The sequence below is a fragment of the Drosophila mauritiana genome, chromosome 3R (genome assembly GCF_004382145.1).
Source record: "Drosophila mauritiana strain mau12 chromosome 3R, ASM438214v1, whole genome shotgun sequence".
NCBI lineage: Eukaryota > Metazoa > Arthropoda > Insecta > Diptera > Drosophilidae > Drosophila > Drosophila mauritiana.
In genome coordinates, this window is record NC_046670.1 from 28,217,556 (window position 1) to 28,245,476 (window position 27,921).

A 27,921-nucleotide genomic window follows, 5' to 3' on the forward strand; every position below is an offset into this window, starting at 1 on the left:
ATATTGGATAGACCGACCAACCAAACGACCGACCGACCGCCCACATGCACGTCCAAGTTTAACGCAAATAAATTGCGCATTCAGAGCGAAATTAACACGGCTGAAAGGGGAAAGCGGAGAAGCGGGAAAGTGGGAAAGCCAGCCAGAAAGAAGCAGTCGAGCTGGGTGGCGCAACCATGACGAAGCTTAAGCACAAAAATATGTGGGCACCCGAAAAATAGATGGAAAAAATGTACGGAAGGAAGGCAGCGAATAAAAACGAAAGCCAAGTGGGCTATATGACTCGCTTTAGCCGGCGGCTCTTTATTTGCTCCGCTTTTTGCTGGCATCAGCAGCAAAATGCAGACAGAAACAGGATGCAGGCGACTCCATAACTCACGGAGTCGGGCAAAACGCGCTGAGGATATCCGTTTTGGGCATTCCCATGATTGAGGTTGTCCTCCGACAGTTCCAAACTGCTCCTTCGCGTCGCTATTCCTGCCCTTGCCTACTTGACTATGCATGTGCCGTGGTGTATTGCGAGCGGATCCTTTGCACTGCGAGAAAATCGCGACGTAAAGCGGGGGATAAATCCATAAATTTGCAAGAGTTGCAAGCTCAATGATACAAAATACATTATTGCATGCTTGTGGACACTTTTAAATGAGCTTAAGATTAAGATACTTCTCTCAGTGCGCTGAAGACGTGGAGGCTTGCGTTTGGCATTTAAATTGACGTATTCCAAAGCTCTGGTTATGGCCATGACTGTCATAAATGTGATAAGGGATGATATGCCTCGTCTCAGGCAACCAACCCAGCCCCCTCCCCGCGCCTTCTTCCGTGGGCTGACATTTGGCTGGCTGCTTTGTCTTAATTAATAAGTCAATAGCTTGAATGCTTGAGGCTGCTTACACCGCCCAAACGACGGCATCTGCTCTTCTCCATAATTTAGTTAATGCGCTCCTAAACTGATGTCGGTCGGTCGTCGATACTCCGCACCCCCTGCTTCCTGGACCCACATCCAGCCACCCCTTTTGCCCAAATCCCCGATACTGAGATGCTTGGATGCCCAACAAAGTGGGACAGATAGGAGCAATTTGCCTGCGACGAGGTGACAAAGGTGCGCGGTTCGGGACAAGTCAATGGTAATGGCGGCAGCTTCGGGCCTTGTGGAAACATGGATACCCTGAGGAAACCCTAATTGGATGTGAGCTGGAGGGATTATCTGAGGGAACAATCTTCACTTTGTGGATAACTAGATTTACGGGCCTGGTAGTTTGCCTAGAATAATCCATAGCAAAGCCTTGTGTGACTCATCAAAAGCCTTCAAATTTCCAAGTGTTATGCAATTGCAAGTGATTAAGCTACTATCTTAGAAATGAATCTTTTCTTACGCAGAACACACATTATTGACTGAAAGATTGATACGCCTTTATATTTTTTATATCGAAATCAGTGTGAAGCAACAGAGAAAACGACATTAGCTAGCTTTGTTGCCTCTTTTCCAGGAAGTGTTGAAAAAGTGGCTGTAATGCTGCCGCTTAATTTCGTTATGAGCCCATGCACATTTGCGCCATTTCGCAGCATTTTCATAATGGCGTCGCTTGCTGCAGGCACACACGTGGCCAACTGTATAAAAGTTGATGAGAGTGTGAGTGTGGATGTGGATGATGGTGGGGGTGTGGATGATGTGTATGCCTGGATGACTGACAACGTCGTTTGGCGGTTGAGTTTTTTATGCCAACGTCGTCGTGACAGCAGCAACAGCATCAGGAGCAGGAGCAGGAGCATTGGCAAACGGGCCTAATGGCGCAAATGTTCAATAAAGAGGCTTTTAACGTGCTCGGCTCTGCTCCATCATGGAATAGACAGGACACGTCGTCGATGCTCTGCAATCTGGGCCCACTCCACTTGTGGGTGCTACTAGAAAGCACCTCCCCATATCCAGCCTGAATAATACATGGCGCCCGTAGAAGCCATGTTTATTAGAGAGGGCTCCAAATATTTTTAGCTTGATTGCCACATTCCAGATACAATTAATTTGGACGCGGGCTGCAAAAAGTGGCCGCTGTTTTTGCTTGAAATTTGTTTGGAAAATAAACACTCGCATGGCCGCCACACTTGCCTTGATGGATGTGCCTCCAGCACATGGTGCGATGGTGCGGTTTGGCTGGCTGTTCCGAAACAAATAGATCTATGTGTGGCTTCATGAGTTCATTTTTAATTAAAAGCCGTCTATGCGAGGATCCAATAAATTCAATTCGCACGAAAGAGCAACAGCAACAGCTTTATGACGCACATGGGAGTTGATAAGTGCCATAAAAACTGAATTTCCAATAAAGAAATTTCAAAATCATACAGCCCCTTCAAACATGCAAATGCCCTTGCGCAGCAGAAGAAAGCTTGTGTCATTCAATTATTTCGCTATTAGTTGCTCGAGCCACTCGAGTCCGCAAAGCATTGCCACATTCCCACACGTAGTGGGGAATGCTCCCACTCGGGAAGAGGGTTCCCAGCATCGACTGTAGATATCCGTACCTCGGAGCTGCCCTGTCAGTGCGTCCATGATTAATAAATGCGACACACTGTCGACCGCAACATTACTGACACCTCCAGAAGGCCAACAGCCGACAAGGTGGGCTAAGTATGCTGTGGCTTTCCAGCCCGATTGCCCCTCCTCTCTGCTTTTGCTGGGTCCCAACCACACACGAACACACACACATGACACTCACTCACGCCTAGAAATACACAAGCAAAAAAATCGATATATACTTCAATCAATATTATTCAAAAATCGTATTTCTAGATGAGTATGGTATGCAAATTGTATTGCATGCATTTCCTCACCTTTTTTATTAATTATTTTAAGGGACGTTACATATATTTTTCTAGGTTTTTCCGATCTTTTTTGATACTTGCTTATAGAAGTAATTTATATTTCGTTGACTACGAATTTCCAAATACTTTTCCGTGTGCATATGATAGATATGCAAAGTTTTTGAAGGCACGCAGCTCTTTTGTCACAAACAGGTAAGACAACAAGTACACGTAGACATTACGTGTACCAACTGCTCTCAAAAGGCGAACTTGAGCCACAAAGCCAAGGATAAAATGGTGTATATGGTATGCACACGTGAATACTTCATATTTACGAACAGCCAAAAGGGTATTGTGGCTTTCGCTCAGCATTACGGAAAATATAATTAATTTTGTCTAAAGGGGAGTTTTAGCAGCAGTGGGAATGAGATTATTTGATAAAGAGTCATTGAGCAAATGTTAGGCAAGGGTTAAACCAGGCAAATGGTACAAGAAAATGTTGAAAGGGAAATCTGAAAGTTGTGCCAACTCTAATTGATTGCCATTGAAATCGCACTGAATGCAAAAGGATCTCCTTTATCCCTTGTCAAACCAAATTAACCAAGATATTTACATTCCCTTGCAGATTGAGGAAATCCATTGGCCGACGGTTTTACAGCATTCAATCAAGCGCAAATTGGCTCAACTGGCAAAAAGGGCACATTTTCGGCCTTGCGAAACTTTCAATCTTGAAACTAAATGACGCCTGTGTCTGAAACCGAGACCCTGCTGCCAAATACCGCAACGCTGGACGCCAGACGACGGCCACAAATTAGCCAGCCAGCCGTAGATTTGCAAGTCTAAGGAGTCGCCCTGCCCACCAGAACGCAGAAGGGGATCCCTGTTCAAAGGAGCCAGCGAAGGCCACACACAGGAGAAAGATCAAAGGGAGCACCAGCCAGTGTGACTGCGACTATTTTTCGGGAGCGCCAAAGGATTCATTAAAAAACCGCCAACCTGGAACTAATGGAATTAGAGAATATTGTGGCCAATACGGTCTACTTGAAAGCGAGAGAAGGTAAGTGGCTTTATTTTCCGAGGAAGTGAATATTTAAGCACTTGAACAAATAATTTATCGGGCTTAAAGGAAAGCTTTAATATGTGCCTTGTAGTTTTATCCAGGACATTTCAATTGGCCACTTCAACGAGCTTACGAAAAGTGGCTTTAATTCAATTGAATGGAATTCCATTCTTCTGCCACAGTAGAGCATCTTTAGATTCGCCAAATTGTGCCACTTCTTTGCAGGGCACGTGCTGAAGTGGTGAAGTGCTGAGGAGGTCCGTGTTGTCACCTGCCATCGATTTTGGCTGCCCCATCTGCCGCACCGAAGGGGGCGGGAGGTGGTCTGTTTAATTGTAGGCGCTGAAGTTGGGCTGGAATTTTCCCATCGACTGTGGGGCGGATGTGGGGGAAGTGTCGCTCCTCGGGCTGGTCCTGGGCTTTATCTAAAGTTAATGAAGCGTTAAATGTTTGCGCTCCAGCAACTTATTCATTTTCATGCTCCATGGTGCCGGGCTTTAAGTGCTCTATTCGACGGACGCTCCCGCAGATACACTTCACTTCGTTATCGAGGTCACACTTCAATTGCAGGGCCCACGCCCCCGGACCCGGACCCGGCCCCGCCCATGCCCCGCCAAGTTCACTGTCATCTCGGGTAACTCCGCCCACATCCTTGTTGTTTGGCGCCATTGTTCTGTTTATTTACAGCAGAGTCAACTTTGGCGATTAGGTTGTGGGAAATTTATGCAAAGTTATGCATTAGACGGAGAAAGAAGTTGGTGCAAGGAGCCGCCAGCAAAGGTCACCTTCACTCGCTGACGTCGGTACCGTGCGCATCCCAACATGTTGCATGCCCCAACTGACTGTATCGCCCGCCTGTATTGCCTTCTGCATGCGCCCAATCAAATATTTCATTTTAAATGTTATTTATTTTATTGCCGTCTGCCAGATAGTAAAAGCAGTTCCCCTTCCCTTCCCTTCCAAGCCGACCAGATACTTTGGTTCGTTTGGTTTCGGGCCGCCTCAACAGATTTAAATGACAGAAACGTGCGCAAAATTTCAATTCGTAGTAATGTAATATTTTAGAGCAGAGCGGAATGGCAATGGGCTAGAAGCTGCCAGGCAAATGTCTCCGGAGCGGGATGAGCATACACATTTGCAATACATTTTACGAGTCAGAAAGTGAATTTGTCTTTGGTGGGTGGGGAGGGGGAGCGGGGCGGGGGGAGGTGGATGGCCTGAAATGAAGCCGCGCCGCCAACAGCCGACGGCAACGAGTGGAAAATCCATTGCCATAAAGTTTTCCAGTCCCATTCTGCTATTCTCCTTTATTCCTGGTCCGGAAAACTTCTGGTCGTGCCCGTCATATTTTCTGGCTAGCAAAGTTATTGCTGAATGTTGTACTCCGGCTAAAGTGTGCGCAAGCAAATGCAAATGTAAATGTAAGGAGCAGGGATGATTGTTCGTTTCTTAGTCGCTCATTTACAAGGACTTATTGCTGTCAGATTGGTGGTACGGAAACTCCGGGATGTACAGGACTTTTGTTGCACTTACACTCTCCAGAAGGAGCAGCTTACTTACTGGAAGCTGAGTAGAGAAGCGGCCGAAGGATCAAATTTAATGCATTATTATTAAAGAGAGTAGCTGAAACCGCAATCTAATGAATTAATCAATCAGCAGTACAAGCTGATTGCTGCAATTATTATTAGCAATTGTTGCCCTGTTTAATTTGATACCCAGTAACGAGTATGCAAGTCAAGTAGAAGTCGTTGCCTGTCAAATGGGATCTGCAGGCAGTTCTCCCGTATCAGTTGTCAGATTGTCGGCCTGCGTCGATGCTATCTGCAGTATTAACATGTGTGGGACCGAATCGGATCGGGATCAGGGGTCGGATGTCGGAGCCGGGGTCTGGAGCGACCTACGTCACCCCGCGGAAGCAGTGCGTCACAGAGGCGGCTTATCAGGGACTGTGGCCGTTCGTTGGTGGTGCAAGTGGTGCAAGTGGTGCGATAGTGTTGTGGCAATCCGTGATTGCGGTTCCATCCAATAGCTGGAAGGCCACGCCCCTCGGACGACAGGCCAACAGCCGGTCGATAGCGTTGTTTTGGCTAATTGAATGCATTCCTTAATGGCTGCAAATGCCAAACTGCTTTCCTTTTGTGCTGGCATTAGGGAAAATTATGTTTGAGTTCTGAGCTGGTCTGTTATTCCAACCCCCCTCCCCACTTCTTGCCCTCTTCCGCCAGTTTTTCTCGTTCCTTCGCCAGTCAAGTCTTCTTCGTGGCATTAAAATGACGTCGCATTAAAATGGTTTGCGGTCGACGGGGAGTTGAGGGGGCAAAGCGTCGCCATGGCCGCATAAATTTCACCCTAATGCCCGGCCATAATGCTGATTATACCAAGAGGCAGACGTTGAAATTCAGAAGACTCCTCTTCAAGTCGGAATGAAGTGAGAAATTTAATTTGGTCCCAGCTCAAAAGTTTGCCGCTGCACTCCAGTTATCAGCTGGACCGAGTGCCATAAAGAGTGGAATTTATAGTGCGATAGCGAATTAGAATCCCCGCCAACTAAAAGTGAACAATTAAAGCAGAGCCAGAAGCTTATCGCCGAACTGCGAAACAGCAGCCGCCACTTGTTTGGCGGTGGCTTTAGATGTCTCGAATCCATTTCTGGCTCAAATTTAGTGGAGCAAAAATCGGGATCAAACACACCAAATATTAAGTACATGTTTCACTGTGCACTGTGATCCTATTCCGTGTATTGGAGTGTGTTTGTTTTTGGGGGGGGCGACAGGTGCATTGGCCAACTGGAAAAGCGTTTGGTTCATTGACCGCTGGCCAAGTTAACAAGTGAGTGGCCGCAGCGTGGGCAACGCAACACAGCGGAGAAGCACGCGAATCCATTTCAAGTGGTCCCCAGCGGCCGGTCTCTTTATCGGGCGGGTCTAACAAGCCCCAGTTATGTTGTATGTATGTTGAGTAGTTTCAAAATCTAGATGTTAATTATCGCACGCAAACCTGGGGAAGCCAAAGTGGGCAGAGTGGGCAACTAGCAACTCGGCCAGTTGGCCAGTTGGGCAGCTCATCAAACCCACAATCTCTGGCAGGATGTCGGATGGTGTCCTGGTGGTGAGGGGGGAGGGGGAGCCTCTGCGGTCTGCGGTGTCTGTCTTTGGTGCCCTTTGGCCTTTGGCCTCTGCTCCATCTGCAGTTGCAGCACGTACCACCCACATCCCCGGGAAGCAACTAATCACGACGAAACTGCGTCTGTGCGAACCCCTCGCCCTTTGTGGGTAATTGCAATCAAAACGATTGTTGTTTGGCAAATTGAAGACACATTGATTGTTGCCACGCACCACATTCGCCCTAATTGTGTATGTAAAGTGCCACCAACGAAGAGCAGCTGCAAAGAACGTGGGGCGTTAGCTCCCTGTAACTAATTCCAGATATCCGAACAGTTAACATTTCCGCTGACGGGCATCAACAATATTCATTAGCACTTTGACGCGTACAAGTAATGTGCGACTGTCGAGCACTTAATTATGGGGTAATTTCTGATCGACACAGTGGTACCTTACAATTTTTAAAGAAAACTGCAGCTGTCCTTAGATATTTCTTATTTTCCTCCTCCACAAAGTATGCTGTTATGCTGTGATGACGATCCAAGCTTAAGCTATCGGGGATTATAGGGCGAGTTTTCCAGCTTCCGCCATGGAAAAACGGATATACCCGTTCGTTCGCGAATGTTGAACTCATATGATGCAAACATATATCTAGCCCAGAGAATACCATGTTTATACGATGTGTGTTTTTGTTTTTTGCGCTGCTGCTGTGGGAATTCGAGAGATTGCTTTTGCAAAACCGGTAGCTGCTGCCGGGGGAGTTTCAAGCACAGATACTCAGATACAGATACAGAGGCAGAGACAGATACAGATACGGATAAAAACTGTTTTTGACGTAGGCAAACGGCAATAATCAGAACGGCAAAGCAACAATAAGAAATAACATCGAAACGTCGACCCCCGAGGTTCGAGAATCGAATCGCTGTATTAAGTGACGCGCTGCTTCGTCAGCAAATGAATATTTAATCGGAATAATTAATCGTTTTGTCGATGGAGCGCACACGTAGTAAGCGAAATATGAGTATTCAAATCAATTTTTTGGCAAAGAGGTGGTCCATTCGTCTTCGTCGCTCATCTTTTGTCTCCCAAAACGTTTGATTTCCCTCCTAATTGATTGAAATGGATATTTATGATTGTATATTGTCTTCGAATTGATAGCGTTTTATGCTCTGCTTTTGCATATCTGATTCAATCTAGTTTTGAGCTCAGGAATCCCATTATGGAAAACCACCGCAGGGAATCCCCGACCTCACCTGGCTTGGCTCTCCGTATGCAGATCCGTCGTGAAAGCTCTCTGATTACGATTAGAACTTGCCCCGTTCACTCCCATCTTGCCACATGAAATATCGCGTAAGGTAATACGTACATGTTGCGGAGAACCGCAGAGGAAAATGCGGCAGGTGGCACGTGGTGACCCAGTAGCGCAGCTGTGACCCCAACATACTTAAAAATGCATGCACTAATGACCGCAGAGACGACAGGTTCATGTACACACAACTCCGATCCTGCTACAGCGTTTTGCTCCGTCGCCCTGTAACGTGATGGCCAATGGTCACCGGAGCGTATGATTAATGTTTTAAATTTTCATGCGAGAATAACCGGAGTTCGAAGTAATTGAATCACTATGCGGGGGACTAGAAATCGATGTGGGTTGGCCAGCCGCGGAATCGTTTTTTGTCAGCCCAACGAATCTAATGAAATAAACAATACATATTGAACGGGTTCATTTTTTATAAATAATATAACAGTCGTATTCCTCATTGGCTGCCAATAACAATTCCTTACGCACTTTAACACTTTACCGTCTGAGCAATTCAAACGCATACATCATGTCTAACCCAAAATGCTTCCAAGCTATCACATTTAAAATATAATTTATTGTACTGGTCTACTATGGAAGCACATACTATACAGATACCCGCATGTGCACACCATTTTACCTGTATCTTTTGAGCTCGACACACGCTACCTGTTCGGTGGTCTGGGGGGCGTGCGGATTATATACAAAATAAATTGGAATCTATTCACTTTGGCTGTCGGCTATGCCCAAAATAAAAATGAAAAGCAAAGACGCCGCCGGCGGCAGCTGTTGCTGCCCACTGACAGGCGGGCAGATCGGCAAACAGTCGGATTTATACATTATATATAGTAGACGAATATGGCCGGGGAGATTCGGACGGGGGCTTGGACCGACGGATACGCAAGACCGATAAGCAAGGCGACTTAAGCGCCATTAGCCTGCCACGAGCCCACGTCTACGTCCAGTGGAGTCGGCCGGGACCATAAAGCAAATTTATTGATTGTTTTGACAATTAATTTTTTATACTGTGCATTATTTATATGGGGTCGTGATGGGAGGAACAAAGGCCCGGCGAAATTCCATGCAAAATGCTTTTTATCCTTCTGATATTTGTTTACGCTCCTCTCGCCTGGCTCCAGTTCTAATTTATTTTTATTATGTTGGATTCTTGTTTTAATTTGCCAGCGGGTGGGCAGTGGGGCAGCGGGGAGGGGTGGTGCTGCAACAAGCGTGCCAGACTCATAAATTAAAAGCATCAAAAGTCGAAAAGTGACGGGAGTTGCGAGGGATTTCCATGTAGCGCTGGGCGGAGTAGCTATCCAGATTGTGATTAATTTGTCGGCAAGGCAACGCGACGTATGCGCAATGCACGCAAATGCCAGCCGACAGACAGAAAGTCTGGGATTGGGATTGGGATTGGGATTGCTGCTCTTCTGGTCAAAACAAGCAGATCCCGAGGATAAATCGCCTATTTGTCTTTGTTAGGCGCAGGGGGCCAGACCCACCGTCCAAGGACCTTCCTTATGATTGATGTCCTCCGGGCGCAATGCGTGTTGCCTGCTTTTGGGGCTGTCGCCTTTCATTTTACGAGTACAGGAAGAATGCCAGAAGTGAGCCACTGAGCTGGGACTGCGTTAAATAAAAAGAAACGCCCATGGTTTGCAGTGGGCAGAGTTCGTCCCTCATCACACCTCCTCGAAAAGTGGTGGGCAGGGGGTTTAATGTCCCGGCATAAAAGAGGAGCCCGAGGAGCAACGGATCTTGGCATATTTTATGCTGGGTCTGTCATGAAAACGTAAGTGTCGCAGTGAAAATTTTTGCTGATGAAAGCCAAGTGAGTTATATGGTAGTACACTGGGCTGCTGAGTGTTGCAAATCGATAAATATTTATTTGGCTTACTTTATGACTATGCCCAGAGGCTCACCTCTGCCTAAAGGTGACTCCATGAAGGAGATTTGCCGGGATTTGCCCTTGATCATTTTCTGATTTAACGGAAATGGCTATATACACTGGGCACCTGGTCGTTTGCGACCACTGTGCGAATAGGGTACTGAACATGGAAATGAATCGTGTTGCTGTTGCTGTTGCCTCTGCTGACAACGTGTCGTATGCGCAATTTTGCCATATAAATGACAGCATTTCAGGTTTATGGCAGTTTGCGATTCTCACGCGCGCTTCGCATATCAATTTCAATTCAATTTTTGACAGCATACAACGCATCCATTATCCATTGAGCTGCAGTCTGCCGGTTGCCGAGTGCCGAGTTGCAGTAGTGGCAACTTTAATTTCTAAAATGCAGCCAGTCTGGGTCTTTACACTTCATTGGTTGCCAAATGTGCCGGCAACTTGAAATGTTGTCAGCGGCAGCAGCAACAATTCCCCAAAGCAAATAAATAAATGTCAACGGGGCAAATGGGGAAACCAAAGGTAAGCCGCTCGCTTTTTGCTGCTGAGGCTTAAAAGCAATTATAAAATGCAGCGACAGCTAAATAATACCAATGTAATGAGTGTGTCCGTGTTTGCCAGCCAGAGCTTTTCCATTTACCAATTTCCATTTGCCATTTACCATTTACCATTTAAATCGCAGCATAAACACAATACAAGTAATGCACTGCGCCGACTGCTGATTCTCTCTCCCACATCCATAAAATGTTGTTCGAATTGATTTTATTTATTGACGGCCGATGCGAGAATTGCAAATGCAATTTCAATTAAACCGTTGATGCCACAAAAGCTGACGAGTTTGCAGTGGCAATTGAAATCGCAGAGCGGAGCTTATTGTTTATTGGCTGCCTGGGTGGCCGATTGTTTAACTTTGCTTCAAAGCCAAGTCCCCAGTGGACATCCAGCGGCCATAAAAGGCCAAGCTGACATCAAAAGCTGAGCGGTGTCTGAAAAAGGATTCCGTATCCTAAACACAAAAGAATCCATTCCGAAGGCCTTGCATCTGTGGTATTGTAATACCAGGCCTTCAGTTAAGTTTATTAATATCCAATCTATCTGATTCTCCCTGTGCACTGCAGCACAATCTCAAGACATAAATAACTTTAATAACCACAGCCATCAACCTAATCGCCATTCACATGGCTTATATGCACGTATATGCTGGTCCATTGTTTATCTATGCATTACGCATGAGTGATGCAAAACATTACATAACAGCTTACAGCAGTAAAGATTCTGAGGTTTATTGCGTTATTAATTTCTAGAGATGAAGCGCAAGAAGGGCATTTGCTGACATTTGGGGATTGGCCTTTAAACGCCATTATTTGCCACACTTGCCAGCTCAGCTTTTTACTTCTCACCATATGCCTAATACTAGTAATGCGGCCATAACTTCCCGGAGTGCAATTACTTCCGCCTTGTGGCATTCGAAGGCATCTAATTACATTTCCAGGATCTTGGATGTGCTAATGGTGATTGCACTTTCTGCTCGTGTTGCGCATTTTGCCGATGCTCCCCGATGCCGATGCTCCCCTAAACCAACGCTGCGTATGAGCAATGCCTGAGTGCCTCGCATTTGGTATGCGCATTTAATTATAATTACTATTTACAAGCCGCCTAATGCGCTCAACGCGATTGGCGTGTCTGCAGATGGGATGGTATGGAGTGGGACGGGATCGGGATCGGAATCGGAATGAGCACCCTTATATCATATTATAACGTGAGCATAAGCCGCTTGCGTTGCATTAGAATGCCAGAATGCCGCCTTCGACGACTGTCAACTGGCTTTTGTTGCTGTCACTGCATTCTGGCATTGCACATTTGCCATTGTTGCTCGACAGCCACCGCCTGCTGATTGTTTGACTGAGTGCTTGAGTGGGTGGGAGGTGGGAAGTGGGTGGCTTGGCGACTTGTGTGCTGGGCCTGTCAACTAAAAATAATACTCCCGTACGAGCGAAAACCACCGAGTGCTTGGCGATAAACAATGACAGCCGCTCAGCCTGATAAGTCGCGTTTTTGCCTTTTCAAAACGTTTAATTTTTGTCAAGACATTTAGTTTCGTACGCTTTGTTCTATTTACGTATATTGCTCATGGCTTGCAGTTTTCATTAATCGCCATTTGGTTGGTATAAGCACCTGTTTGGTGCTCGACTCCAGCTCCTGCTCCTTCTGCTTTCCACCCATGATTTTCCGGATTCATCTGCGGACTGCCGAGAAGTCAGACATGCAAATCGTCTGCCGGTGAAAGTGCGAGATGGAGAGAAATTGCAGCTTTGGCAAGTTTTATTGGCCAACCCGTTGGATGACGACCATCCATCAAAGAAACGGCAGCAAATCGCTGCTTTATGATAACTAAATGCAAATGGAAATCACCGGGCTGCAGTCGAATGGGAAAATGAGCAAGAGTAAATAACAAGCATCGATCATGTTGTTCGCCTGTCAAATGAGCTGCCAAACAAGGCCGCTTAATGTGGGAATGCGGCATGTGTGTTTGTTTTCAGCTGTTAAGCTGTTGGCCCGAACAAACATTTATCTATTGGCAAGTGCTGGCTGGCTCCCAATCGAAGCCCCAACGCACTGAACCGGGCTGAAATGAAATCAAATGTTTGGCAAAATGTGGAGAGTTTAATTGACTGTGTTTGCTCGGCTGTAAGTCGCAGCTCGCCGCGAGCCGACTCCACTCGACTGCAATTAATGTCAAGTCAGCGGACACTGATGAGCCGCCAATGAGGGCAACTAATAAAATTCATTCATAAATAATTCAATGGAACCGAGGAGCATTCGCCGTGTCAATTTATAACAATTTCGCAGGCGTTGCTCGCTGCTCGTTGCTCGTTGCTCGCTGCTCGCCTTAATTGATTTGTTTTGCACCCAATAGCGCGGCAGTCGCTTCGTTTGTTTGGCATTTGAATGTTTGAACGAGAATTGCCAAATTGGCATAGATTGAGAATAATTGTGTCTCGTCCGTCTGTCCACCGTCCACCGTTCACCAGAATCCCGACCCCGTCCACCCGGTGTTATCAGTACCAGCAATCCACGTCTGCTCCGCAAGTCCATCTATCACGCAATCTTCTATCTCCGCCATGTGCCCGGCTAATGAGCAGCCCGAAATAGAAAAATACTCGAAAATCGTATGTACATGCATGCAAATCCAGACTGATAAAATGGCCCAGATAATTGCGATTAATCTGGCTGCTCCGCAATAAGCCCATTATGGCCGAAAGAAGAAAGCACATGGTCGGCGACGGAATTTCCCTGCCCTTGAAGCCTTTTTTAAAGAGCCCCATGGCAACAGCTGCTCGTTCACTCGTTCGGCGGTATATTACACAAATGTTGTACAACTTCAAATGCAACCATATGTGCAACAGCAAACAGCGGCGAGCAGCAGCAGCAACCCTATTATTTTCAAAGAAATTGTATTTTTTTTGTTAAATCAGGCATACTCATTAAACAAGTGGGTATGATGTTTGCTTTGTCAAGTAAAAGTCCGAAATACATGTAGAACATATATGTATGTAGAACTAAACTTATGTGGTTTAACATTTTTAATGGGTATGTTTAGGTCTGAAGAGCGCGAATGTTTGGTACACCACACATATCGTTGTTGAACATTTTTCTATGCAACTTAATACTTTTCCAGCAGTTGCACACACACGATGAATTATAAAACAAAAGCAATATGAAGGAAAGACCGAAATAAAAGCCAATGGCAATTAGATGGCAAACAAGTTTGCAGGCCATGAGCAATGGCCAAGAGCCAGTCTATATGTATGTATGTTTGTATGCTCCGAAGTAACGAGTTGGATGAAAATGGTGATGGTGGAATGGAAAAGGGTCGACGCCTTTATATCCAAATGGTGCTTGGATTGAAATTGATTAAGAGCATCTATAAATTTAGCTGTCATATTGGAATTCAGAATGTCAATGTTCCATTCGAAGCCAAGGACGTGTGTACACATACCTGGTCTATAAAGTGCATGGGAGAAAACAGCTCGGATTGTGTGCATACGTCACTCAAACATAAAATCTGATTTGATCTTGAAGCTCTTCACTCACATTTCCGGCGCTGCACAAGCTGATTGCTACCCTGTTGCCAGTTGTCCAGAGCAGAAGGCGAAAACATTTCGGAAATTCATTGCCGGCGCCGAAATATGCAGCATTTTGACAAATACTTTGACAGCCGAAATGCAAACGCCGGCTGGCAGCATTGCCTTTGTTTTCGACTCAACCAGGCCAAAACCCGATGCTCCGGATGCGTTGGCCAAATCGCAATTCGAGTATGGGTGTTTGTTTGGTTATTTCAGCATTTCAGCATTTCAGTGCTTTGGTGTTTAGTATCAAATCACGACACGAGCAGCACGTTCGTACTGTCAGCGCTGGGCAGAATTATTTAAATTATGTACAAACTACACTTTGGCAAAAGTTGTAATGCGAGACACGCGCCATGTGTCGCATTTGCCTCTGCTTTTGCTGTTGCTGTTGCTTTTTGCCGGGCCGTGCAATTCGCTTTTTTGTGAAAAGTTTTTGGCCAAGAATGCCGAAAAAGTTGTCCCTGATTATCTGTATTGTTTTTGTGTGCCTGCCGAATGGTTTTTCGGTCGGCGAAGGAAATTGCACTTTAATGCCTAGAGAATGGCGAGCGGAACGTGCAATGCCTTTGATCCAATTTGCAATTCCAAGTCCCGACCTCATCTGCGGCGTTCCGTAAATGTTTTTGGGCACCAAGGAAAGACTTGAGTTGAGGGTGGTGAGGGTGCTGTGGGTGGGTGGCTAGCATTTGCATTACAAATTCCTTTTAAGCAGGCTTTTACTTTTACCCTGCCTGGTTTTATTTCATTTAATTATCAAGAAGACGAGCAACTCAAATTTCAGAAGGGAACCCAGGGAAGCAAGAGCAGAGCGGCTGAAGGATACGCTTCTGGGTTCGCTCTCGAGGACCTTTCAATAGGCGGCAACAGCAGCCTTTGATGTGTTGCTCGTCCTTGACGTGGCCACGTGGAGCCGTGTCCTCCGCTCTTCGGCGCCCATCAAAAGGTCAAAGTCCTTGGCAACACTTGTCGGAGTTTAAGGCCGCAAGCCAGCCCGCCATTTGCACCAAATTGTCATCCATTCAAACGTCGCAATGATAATGAGTTCAACCGCGGCACACGCGGCGTATGATTAATCAAGTGGGAGGTGGAAAAAACTCAGAGCGAAATTGAATACGTTTTATTGATTTTCATTGCGTTTTCTTTATTCACTTTCGCGGTTTTTTATCGAAATTTAATAAGGCGGCACTCGGTGCTGATTTTTTTCTACATTTTGTTTAGTATTTATCTATGAGTGGGATTTGCTCGGCTGCTCAACTAATTTCGCGTCGCTTGTACTCGCTTAATTATGGCCAACGAGCAGATGCCAAAGCAACATTGTCACATGGCCTGATGCATGCTTTTATTATTGTTATTATTACGAGTATGACCGCCATATATGTATGGCTCACTGTTTTTGTGTGCGTGCCCAACAAGGTTAATACAATTTGCTGGCCAATTGGCCTTGGCCAACGGGGAGCATAAAGGTCGGCTTGAAGTAATTACGAGTCATGGCATAGGGCCAATTTTCCTAGATAAACTAATTTAACCAAAAATCAATATTAGCCCGGGCGAAATCAACAGACCCAGCAAACTGCATTCTCCATCTGATTGCCGACGCAAAAAGTGTTTGAAAAACATTTAGCAACGCAAAAGCGAAAGGCCAAAGTGCCGAAACCGAACGACGGCAGTGTTGGCCATAATTTCCGTTTCCGCAATCAAAAAGGAGATACTAAGGACATTTCCATGGCAGAAAGGAACGGGAAGGAAGCGCTGGGCACACAAAGTCAGAGGAAAGTGTTGGAGGGCCAACGAAAAGTGGTTGCTTGCTATTTATGATTAAAGGCGGATGTCAGAATCGAACATAATTTACCTACTTATAAATGGGATTCTTATATTTCTATTCAAGCAGGGTGAATAGTTTATTTAATTTAAGTTACTCCATCCCTTCTCTCTTACTTTCCAGAGTTTTGCTTCAAGGATACATTTCTACGTTTTCTATCCAATTAAAGTCAGCTGACATTTCCCTAAAGTTTCCCTAAACCAATTACATCTAAAAGTTGCTGCTGAAGTTTTCATTTTATTAAATACTCGTAGTTCGCCTTGTAAATTCCGATGCAGAGCAAAGTTTTGTCTGTTTCCGTGCTCTTTGCATTGCTCTGCAAAAAAAAATGTTTACCAATATTCTTTTTGCAACTGAAAATGTCGTTAAGTTGCCACACAATCTGCGGAGGAAAACGCACACCTGAGTGGCCAAAATCAGTTTAGGTAGATACTATTTCAGAAGTCAGAGTGAAGTGGAAACGGCTGTTGGGCAATCAACTTGTGAGTCTAATTGCTAGCTTCTCCTAGCCGCAAACGCAGCCAGCTAAACAATTGTGTTATTCTGAAAACAACAATTATAATTGCCGGGCAATTTACGCAAGAAATGAGAATTCAGGCAGACCCTTCGCAAATGGAAAGTGGAAATTTGCAGAACTGGGCAAGGCGGCAACTCGAGGCTGGGAAACTGGGAAACTGGGAAACTGGGTGCCAAATGGGGGAGCCGCCGGCATGAAATATATTTTCAAATACAATGTCACAGGAGTCTAAAAGCAACCACAGCCAGCAGGTTCAGCCTTCAGCCCTTGAGTTTACTGCTCGACTGATGCTGTATGTAGTATGTATGTGCGAGTATACATAGTCTGGTATACCCACCCACTGGTGGGTAGCAGGCGCATATACTCGTTCCCGAGAGGCTAAACTGGTGTGCGGGTATATATGTATACATAAGTTCGAGGAGGCGCCCGCCGACCCACTCAAACATGCAGCGACAATTTCCTTGAGTAGGATACGAGTTTTCCTTTTTTAGTTTTTACTTTCCTCTCTGCTTGTGCAGTTTTTATAGCAGCAACAGCGACGGCGACAACGACAGCGAATTATTATAACGAGAAATGCACTTGAACGTTGCAGCCAGGATATATTATGTATTTGGATGGGCGGAGGGGCGTGGAAACTATGGCACTCGAGTGGTTGAGTGGAAGGGGGCTGAGTGCATGGTGCGGGATTCAAAGGGTTTGGCGTGAAATGAACCGCGCTCATAAGACTAATTTAATAAATTAAAAAACTTTCGAGTAGTTGTACAATTTTTTGCACTTTTGTACTGGTAAATGGCACAAAGAAGCTGGAAAATGGCGGTGACTGTAATGAGTGGGAAAAATGTCGTCCTGCTGATGGGAAAATAAAATTTATTTCACAACTATTTGTTGGTCTAGGATAATAGTTAGTATGAAATGAGAAAATCCGCGTCCATTTAATTAAACAATTGACGAACCAGTTGGCTTATCAGTCCAGCTTGCTCAATTCCACATAGTATACCTTCTATTCCCAATCCGCATTGTTTCTGCAATATTAATGCTAGAACTCAAAAACATTTGGATTTCATTCGATTTTCAAATCCCACCCACATCCGCCGCCATAAAAGCGACCACATCATTTATTTACAGCCCACGTCACGTAGTTGCCTCTCTATTTGCAAAAATCCATTTCGCAAGTTCGTTCCAGAAGCAAAAGGAAAAATGTATAAATTTTGATGTAAAGTCTGGCGCAGTGCGCCTCACTGCCAGTTCGGATGATGTTTTCCAGCTGAAACAAAGCCAAACCGCAGTGTTTTCCCTGTTTTTGTTTCAGCCAGGGACACGAGGGCGTGGTCATTCTCCGCACACCGCCCCCACAGCCCCGCCCCGCCCCACTTGATGTTTGCACAATGCTTTCGGGCCTTTGAGTCCCGCGGCGGTTGCACAAACTATTTACCAGCCCAGCCGGCCATGTCAAGTCGGTTGTGTCAATATTTGCAGCTCTGCATTCAGCGTTCGGGCTTTAATTAAACGGAGAATCGCAGAAGATGTGCCCGGCCTTATCAGTTCTTATATTGCCCATTAGGAGAGGAGTCCTGTGGCCATTGGACTGGACTCGGACTCCTTGCGCAGCCAGCCGGAGGGCCATTGTCTCTGGACATTCTCAGGTAGCTCGTAACTCGCTCGGGTGCCATTACGCATACGCAGTGTGGTGCTTAAGCACGCTTCCCCGGCCATGTTTACGTTTCGTTTATTGTGCGTTTTACGACGTCATGTGCGCCATATAAACGGAACGGTGTGAGCCAGTTTATGCCCATTTATTGGCCAAGTAGCGCGACTAAGGCGCAATCCAAGTCGAAGCCAAAAGCGGAGCTCGGCCACTTTGTTTTTGAATGAATAAATTAGGGCTCATATGTGCATCTCAACTTTCTTTGATACGTTTGCTCATGAGGAGCAGAACGTGTAGAGGACATCAAAGGACACGTTCGAAAGGAATGCGACTTTGGGGGGTGCTCGCCCAAAGTTTTGCCCCTAAAGTAACCAGTATCAGTAGCCGGGCTTAAACCATTTCTCGGGCCATTTGATGTAGGGTCCTGGCGGACTTAAGACGGTCTAATGACGGCGCCAATGAATCAACTTTCCTTAATAGTTTGCCCTCCAAGTTAACTGTTTTCTGCACTCCGACGAAGCCATTAAAAAACGGCCACGAATGGCGTCAATTTTGTGTCTTCCCCGAGCAAATGAAGCTTGAACGAGCGAAAGACAAGCGAAGCAGGAAATTGTGTGTCCCAGGTTTCCAGTTCAATTCCAGGGCCGTTTCGAAGTGGAAACGAAATAAAACAAATTAATAATGCTAGGCAATAAAATATCCTATAACGTTTCCCGTTGTTTTATGGCCCGTCCAGACTAATTTAACTATAGCCCAGCTGCCGAAAAAGCACCACAAATAGAGTGTATTTCTTTTTATCTCCAACCGCCGATGTGTGTTGGCCACTCGAGGAAGAATTCCGACGCTTTCGATGATGCCATTTGTACAGCCACACTTTTTGTTTTTACGCAAGTGTGCTTGGAATTTTAATGAAAATATTTGAGTTTATCGAGGGGTATTTTAAATGTTCAACTGCAAGTGAGCTACACAGAAAACAATTGCTGGTGCTGCGGAATGATTGCTTCCTTAAATCATCCATTCTAGTGATGTATGCTGCTACTCAGTCGATCCGCTTCTAATATGGGATTGAAGTTAATTAATTTGGCCTGCTCCCTTTCCTTTGGCGAGCATTTCTGGCTTCAGACTCTTCCTATATTGCCGTAATAAATTGCAGTTAATAGCAGGGCCGTCCATTAACTGCTCCTGAATTTGGGTGGATTTTTGCCCTAGATCGATTTCCATATGTGTGTGGTGTGTGGTGGTGGTGTACCTGATGTACTATAATTATTTTATCACGCATTTAATTAGTTGGCCAGTCCCGCTCCGCAAGGCTGAATGCTCAAAGTGCCATTATGTGCATTCCGTGCGTGGCTTTTCCACTCGCCCTGCGACCTTGAGGTGGGTGGGGTGGGGTCCATGCTACGGTCCTGGGACTGCAGCCCGCAATTAAGTGCCTTTGCCAATCAAAGGCCCATTTACATGCATTTCATGTGGCAGCGTCTGCTTTTATTTCCCTCCCTCCTTCGGAGCCACCTCCTCCTCAGTGGACCACCCACTGAACCACTCCCGACACCACCCAGCACCACCTACCGCCGACCACCCACCACCCACCTGCTGGTGGGGCAGCGGCGTTATGCGACTGCCAATCAACTTTTCGATTGCCGGCGGCGTAACTTTTACGGCTTTTTATTGTTATTTTGAATTTTTATGGTTTTTTAACAGTAATAATTAATTTAATGTGCGCTTCGCTGTAGGTAAATCGGCGTCAGAACGCTCCCCAATTCGCCTTAAATTATTATTTCGACTGCCGCAGTGTTTGTTTTGCATTAGCGAATGTGTAAAAACTGCTGTCGAACATTTTGGTCGCTGTTTTAATACACGTTTTGCCTGCGAGGTTGTCTGAACCTTTAACAACCAAAACCCAGACGGGCTGCAAAAGGGAGGCAAACAGAGGTTAAGCGGGGTGAACAGCAGGATTATCCATCAGTAGATGGAATTCCTTGCATATAGAGATAGACTTTCAAATTTTTATTCAACTTATTAAAGGGCTTTGTTCATTTCGAACTGTCGATTCCCTTGGGCATATCTCACGTTTCGGCTGGACTTCACCGCCCCATAATAGATTTCCCCAGTCAATCGAAAGCCTTCTGCGATGGCTCCCTGAGGGCCTTGGCCGTGAGCTTATTAGCACGCACTTAACCTTGGACCACGACTTGGCCAAAATGGAGGAGGGCTGGCCATAAATAATTGCAACTAACAGTTGGTGGCCGCCTCTTGGTTTTGCTCGCCAGTGAAAAATGACATCAAATTACGCCGGGACGAAAGTAGGAGACAACTTGGCACTTATAAATTGTGTCACATACTTCTTGGCGTCCAGCGGGAAAATTGATCATAACGATTCGAGCGTTTTCGAGCTCCATAAAAGTTTCGGACCAAAAACTTGTAATGCGAAGCCATAAATCAGCGAACGTTTAATGTAAACTGTAATTTCTTTTATTTCGACGGCCCTTGGCCATCTAGTGTCAACTTGTTGAGTCGTAAATAAAGGAAGGGGGCCCGACCTCGCCGCTGTGTCTCCAGTGATGAGTACTTATCCTTATGCTCATCCGCATCCTGGCGCTGGGTCCCTGCGTCCGGGCAGTCAATTAGATAGCAGGATTGCGGCCATTGCAGTTGGCAGGCGCTCCGCTCGGTCGCTCCTCCGGCTGACAAATTGCATTTGTAACCGCTTGACTTGGTGCAAGGATGAAAACCGGAGCCCGAGATGGGGACGCTATTTTTCTTATTGATTGGTTTTAATTAGGAAAGCCATCAACCGCAAATTAGCCTTGCGATGGCTTCATTAATAAGTTTTTATAGCACTTTCCTCTACATCCACCGCCCATTACTTTTGTTTGCCCTCTGCACATCCACATGGAACTCATCATCCAGCCAGCGAACTGAGCTGAAAGCCAAGCGCTCACATAATACGATTTACTTGTTTTGAAAATGTTTTCCTGACTTTCGCTCGTCCTCCTGCAACTTTCGTAATTCATTGAGATGCGGCGTTGTTTCTGTTTTTACGCCTCGCCAAATAATTGCCAAGAACTTTACAAACTTTTGTGACGCCGGTGGCTATGGTCAGAAGAAGACGAATGCCAGCCGAAGAAAGTTAAACTTTAAAGAGCACTAACGACCCAAAAGTTTATTACACCGATAGCATTTGAGAATAGCGATATATGTACTGTCATATCGGGATGCTTGAATTTAATGAACTGAACACATCAAAGGCTTGGCATTATAATCCCATAATCCCAGCGTGCACTTGGCCCACACATTTCATATTTGCTCAGTGCCCGGGTCTGTTGGCTAATTGTTACTTGGCCAAACTTCGTTTTGCTCCAGCACTCAGCAGCGCTTGCTTAGGGTTAACTTTTCCCTTTTCCGAAACTTCAACGGGTAATTTCATTTAGCTAAGCGCGGAGCAACCTCACCCTCCAGGTGGTGGTGCCTCCATGGAAATTACGACTGCTGCTGCCGTTCAAAGTTTGCGAGTTTATTTTTGCATAATTGCACTGAGACTAAATTAAATGCTCACGCACTGGGGGATCCTTCGTCAGGGAAACTTTAAGCCTGGCCAAAACTTTTGGCAGCAGACTGTTGGCAGCATAAATAAGTGGCTAATGCTCTGTGGCCAGACAAGTCTGTGTATGCATTCGGCGCTCAGAGCCCCAAAGAACGAATGTGTTTGCAGCAAACGAGGCGGTCCAAATAACAAGGTTGCGTTCACGCCAAGAACACACCTACTTTGTAGTAAATTTACTCCTTTGATCAATGTATAGCATACTTTCCCGGGTGGTCCAGTAGTTTTGCTTATATGAAGGAAAGTGTTAATTATGAAAATAGTAGATGTAAAATAAGCGAGATTTCAAGGTCAATTATCTTATCACTGGGTAAAGGATGTCAGGGAATAAATTCGTTGCTATTTCTTTGGCCATGACTGTGGCTATGCGATGGGCATATTAACCCAGTTTCCTTGACTGGCTGTGTTGCTGTTCCACCCGCTTCATCCGCTTCCGGCCGAACATTGTTGCGAACTCGCTTACGTTTTGCACTTGATTTTGACATTTATGCCCTCTCACTGGACTCCACTCCACTCCACTCAATTCCATTCCGTTCCTTGCCAGACGCCTGGCTATCCACTTAATTTTCTTGCTGGATTTTATGGCTCCACTATTATCGACTGGCCCGACTGGCACTGAGAGAAAGGACTAGGAATGGATGAGGGCGAATGGGTGATATAGTGATTTATTCAGTGTAATGAGCCTTTTGTGTGGTCACTTGTGCACAAAAAATTAAGGGTCAATACCGAACGACTTGAATTTGGCGACGGAACTAGGAGTGTAATAAGCCACCAAGATTGAGTTAAGCTCTGTCCAGGTCCAGACGATCTCTCACCTCCGAGTGGCCACGTAAACTGATTCATTTCGTTCCTACAGCCGAGCCAAGTGTCACGAGTCACGAATCAACAGACGGGACTCAATGCAGTTTGTTTGTCTTGTTTATGTGAATGCATTTTATGCATTTCGCATTGGAAATATTGTTTTTATGGCCCGTAGCTAGTGCAAATAAAACAGAATTACCGGCATGACGTTAAACCAGACGAAAGAAGGACAGCTTGTCGATGAGATGCGGATGCGGATGTGGATGTGGAAGCGGAGTAGCAATCAATGCAATCACGTTCCCAGCCCCTGGTTTAGTGCAAGCAAACGTTCACTTTACCTTTGCACTCGAGTGCCGGGGAAATCACAGTGTTTGCCCCGGAGATGGGAATTAGGAATTCCATGCAAATTGTTATTCATAAAATGCCAATTGAGTGCTGTGGCTTCCGATTGAACTACTGAATTCCAAGACCTTGTTTGCCCTTAATAAATGTTTGTCGACTCTCGTCTCAACTGAATTCTGTTCTTTGCATTGCAGGTGGTTCCGACAGCAACAAGGGAAAGAGCAAAAAATGGCGCAAGATATTGCAATTCCCACACATATCGCAATGCATCAACCTGAAAGACAAATTAGGTGAGCTTTCTGGGAGTGCCGAATGCATCGTTTGTACTCACATTCTCCGTCTTCCCCAGATATAAGCTATGGCTACGTGATAGATCAGCAACCCATTGGTCGTGAGCTCTTCCGTCTGTTTTGCGAGAACAAACGGCCCGTCTACTTTCGCTACATCACCTTCCTGGATGAGGTGGTCAAGTATGTAGCACCACACATACTAAAGGCTCTGAGTTCACAGGCGGCTAATCTTTTCGCTTTCCGCCTTTCAGATACGAGATCGAGTACATCTCGAACCGCATATTCATTGGCCATGACATCGGCCGTCGCTTCTTGGATGTCGAGGCACAGCTGGAGCTGCGCAACGGCAGCGGGGGCGACGCCTTGGACGCCGAGACGCAGGAGGAGCTGCTGCTCAACAGCAGCAATGCCAATCCAACTGAAACAGCTGAGACTGAACACTGCAACAATACCACCGCCAACAACTGCAACAACATCAACAACAGCAACAACTCGCAGCACAGCAGCGACATCAATCACAAGAAGCTGGACACGCGCAATCACAACGGCGACGACGCCACTGGGAACGGGAGCAGCCACCAGGACGACGGGGACGAGAGCGTCAAGTGCCAGGAGGGCCATGACGATGCGGAAAAGGGCGGTGGCGGAGAGGGAGGCGGCGGCGGAAAGTGTGTCCACGTGGGCGGGTATCCCGACGAACTCGTGTTGGACGTGCTCAACGATGATCTCATTGCGCAAGTGCGTAACAAACTCAACAGCGGCGGCAAGGACATCTTTGCCCAGTGTGTGAACGCGGTTAAGGCGTTCCTGGCCGGCGAGCCGTTCCGGGAGTTTGAGAGCTCTATGTATTTTCACCGGTATGTTCTAAAATACTTGAAATATGGTGATGAGTCTGAAGGGATCGAGCGATATAATAACCACTGAAGTAAATTCCGAGAAAAACTTAATAACAACAAATTTCCGTATCTCTTTTCGCCCAACCAGATACTTGCAGTGGAAGTGGCTTGAGGCGCAGCCAATCACCTACAAAACGTTTCGCATGTACCGGGTGCTCGGAAAGGGCGGCTTCGGCGAAGTGTGCGCCTGTCAGGTAAGCCAGGAAAATAGCCACCTGTGGCCACCTGACCTCGTTTTCACACACCCCGTCTTTCTGTGCACAGGTGCGGGCCACTGGGAAAATGTACGCGTGCAAAAAGCTGGAGAAAAAGCGCATCAAGAAGCGCAAGGGCGAGTCGATGGTGTTAATCGAGAAGCAGATACTGCAGAAAATCAACTCGCCGTTCGTGGTCAATCTGGCCTACGCGTACGAGACAAAGGACGCCCTCTGCCTGGTGCTGACCATAATGAATGGTGGGTGTTATCGAGTTACTCTGTTGCCCAATGCTCAAGAGGGGCCAATACGGCTGTCCATTGGCAGCCAGTTAGGGTTAATTAAGTGCCGGGACTCTTTATCGGTTAATCCAGTTAGTTTCCCATTCGACGGCATTCATGTAGCTATGTATCCCGTGTCCTTCGCTGCCAATTATCCGACAGTCCGGCATTTGCATGCATTCATTAAAACGATAACAAATGCATGTGTAATCCCAGCGATGATTGAGTTTGCAATTTTAATTAAATTCCTGGCATTCAAGCGGCTGTCACAATGCCGAAGTCATCCTGCCAGTTGTCCGTCCGTCAATCCACGACCTAATTGAATTTGCACACAAAAGCCAAAGCAAGTCAGTCAACCAATAAGGCTCCCAGGACACGTCATTGTTTGAGGAAGACAATCAACATCCTCTCTTTTGCAGGCGGCGATTTGAAATTCCACATTTACAACATGGGCGGCGAACCTGGCTTCGAACTGGAGCGTGCCCGCTTCTATGCCGCCGAGGTGGCCTGTGGGCTGCAGCACCTGCACAAGCAGGGCATCGTCTACCGGGACTGCAAGCCCGAAAACATCCTCCTTGACGATCACGGCCATGTGCGCATTTCCGACCTGGGACTGGCCGTCGAGATACCGGAGGGCGAGATGGTGCGCGGCCGGGTGGGCACAGTGGGTAAGTATCCGCTAAGCTGATTGAAATTAATGCGCCCAGCTAAGCTACTTTATTTCCGTCCCAACCGAATAGGCTACATGGCCCCCGAGGTCATCGACAACGAGAAGTACGCCTTCTCCCCGGACTGGTTCAGCTTCGGCTGTCTGCTGTACGAGATGATCGAGGGCCAAGCGCCGTTCCGGATGCGTAAGGAGAAGGTCAAGCGCGAGGAGGTGGACAGGCGCGTTAAGGTCGGTCATAACCGTCGCTATTACATGGATTTTGGCTAAAGCCCTCTTTCCCCCACAGGAGGACCCCGAAAAGTATTCAAGCAAGTTTAATGATGAAGCCAAATCAATGTGCCAACAGCTGTTAGCTAAATCGATAAAGCAGCGCCTGGGCTGCCGCAACGGACGCATGGGCGGGCAGGATGTGATGGCCCACCCGTTTTTCCACTCCACCCAGCTCAATTGGCGTCGCCTGGAGGCTGGTATGCTGGAGCCACCCTTTGTGCCAGACGTGAGTTGACTCGACCCATTTGCATACATGCCGTCGTGATATTGGAAATAACTGTTTGAAGCATCGAACCTAATCGTTTTTCCATCATCCGCAGCCGCACGCCGTTTACGCCAAAGATGTGCTCGATATTGAACAGTTCTCTACGGTGAAGGGCGTCAATATCGACGAATCCGACACGAATTTCTATACGAAATTCAACACAGGCTCCGTGTCCATTTCCTGGCAGAACGAGATGATGGAGACCGAGTGCTTTCGGGAACTGAATGTTTTTGGACCCGAGGAGTGTCCCACGCCAGATTTGCAGATCAATGCAGCGCCCGAACCAGACAAGGCGGGCTGTTTCCCCTTTCGCCGGAAGGTTTGTTTGACTCAGCTTACTTCTGAAAGCAAGTACCTGCAATAACTGAATCCCTTTTGCAGAAGAAGCAGCCGGCTCGCACTCAGCCCATACCCATTCCGGAGCATCTGTTAACCACTAGTCACAGCGTGTCCTCCACGACGGTCGAAAGCTGATAGCAGAGATCAGTCGAGGATGCCTTTAAGCGGACGCCTGACGTAGACGTCGACACATAGCACAAATTGCGCACAGTTACCCCGGATCGGAATAGTTCAGCAGGAGCATAATAACTTTAGAGCACAACCTAATTATAAAACCGAAACTACATCGGTTTATCCTTCAGTTGACGCGCAAGAAGCATTTTTGAAATTGTACTTTTACATCAAATTTTCTAATGAAAGTTGTTCAAGCTGATTTCGACACACAATATATATTTATGAATGTTTCAAAAGACTCCTTACCGAAACAACACACACACACACATTGAGCACACATTAGAGAGTTAATTAATTGTAATTGTGGTAACAAGAATACCACTTACTACACCACTTTGAGAGCTAAGGCCGTCAGTTTGTCACAGCACCCAAAAATAATGTTACTTAAATACGAGCGCTATACAACATACAAGTGATCATCTACAACACGCATCGCCGGAAGCGGGACAACAGCGGATGGGCGGCAGGAAGAGCACTACGTAGACGGCTGAGTAATATGTAATTTTTGTATAGTAGTTTGTGATTGACGGGACAGCGTTGGACGATAGATGTTCTAGTTAGCATTTGTAAGTTAGGAAAATGACATGAATACTCGAACACTTGAATGCATTTTTAACAAATACTTAACACATGCTACTACGTTGTACATGCGTAGATACGATACAAGCGTGCAACCTAATCAGATGTAAATGTAAAATCTTTAATTATTTATACGACTCCTATGTTTTATTGCCGCACTCTTTTGCTAAGCTTTTCACATCGTTCTTTTACTTTTTCTGTTGCCTAAGTTTAAGTTGCCGAAGGTTCCCATGGAAGAACGTTATTACTGATATTTGTTTCGTCATGCAATTAAATGAACAGCAAGTTATGCTAACTAATGCTAATTCATTGAGATATCGATGTCAGCTAGCGTCTAAGTTTTGTGTAATAGTAGCGTAGGCATTTTGTAATTAGCAATTAGCAACAAAGAAGAAACAAAAACAAAAGTAAACCAATTGGAGAATTTATTATGTTAGTATGAAAATTAATTATGATTATCGAACCGGTTCGCTGGCAGCATGGAACGCGCCAGCTGGACGTCTTAGTTTCAATTCACTTGATTTAGGCACAACTAGTAAATTGTAAGGCATATAATGAACAACTACTACCAGCACAACCAACCAGCATTCAAAACAGCAAACGCTATCAGCATCAGCCCCAAATTCAATTTAGCACTACAACTACATAAAGTAAACCAAACTGAGCGCGCCGAAATATTTATCTCTAGCAATTAAAGGCATATTTATAGAGCATCGTAAATACCAGATATACATACATAAATAAATCTATTCTGTAAGCGAAATAATACAAAATACAACCGAAAAGTCAAGAGATGGACATTCAAAAACAATAAACGTATTAAACTATCAAGTTGTGTGTCGTTTCATTCTTTTGCAGCCAAGGTTGAAAATTAAAGGACGAAATATAAGATTTTGCTATGCTGGGTAAGCAATTTAAATTTGGCGCCAAAGAATGCACTTCGGA

The 27,921-nt window shown here is 46.0% G+C and overlaps 1 protein-coding gene across 2 annotated transcripts in view; it reads left to right on the plus strand.

Moving 5' to 3' along the window:
* LOC117143153 (G protein-coupled receptor kinase 2) overlaps window positions 1–27,807 on the plus strand; it is a 47,626-nt gene extending 19,819 nt beyond the window's left edge. For both annotated transcript variants that reach the window (XM_033307652.1, XM_033307653.1), the window contains 11 exons: window positions 3,422–3,853; window positions 23,213–23,308; window positions 23,368–23,488; window positions 23,560–24,165; window positions 24,293–24,398; window positions 24,469–24,658; window positions 25,099–25,347; window positions 25,420–25,577; window positions 25,636–25,845; window positions 25,940–26,203; window positions 26,266–27,807. In XM_033307652.1, coding sequence (XP_033163543.1) covers window positions 3,802–3,853; window positions 23,213–23,308; window positions 23,368–23,488; window positions 23,560–24,165; window positions 24,293–24,398; window positions 24,469–24,658; window positions 25,099–25,347; window positions 25,420–25,577; window positions 25,636–25,845; window positions 25,940–26,203; window positions 26,266–26,358 — 2,145 coding nt within the window. In that variant the 5' untranslated portion in view covers window positions 3,422–3,801 and the 3' untranslated portion in view covers window positions 26,359–27,807. The remainder of the gene's footprint in view (window positions 1–3,421; window positions 3,854–23,212; window positions 23,309–23,367; window positions 23,489–23,559; window positions 24,166–24,292; window positions 24,399–24,468; window positions 24,659–25,098; window positions 25,348–25,419; window positions 25,578–25,635; window positions 25,846–25,939; window positions 26,204–26,265) is intronic.
* The last annotated feature ends 114 nt before the right edge of the window (window positions 27,808–27,921 follow it).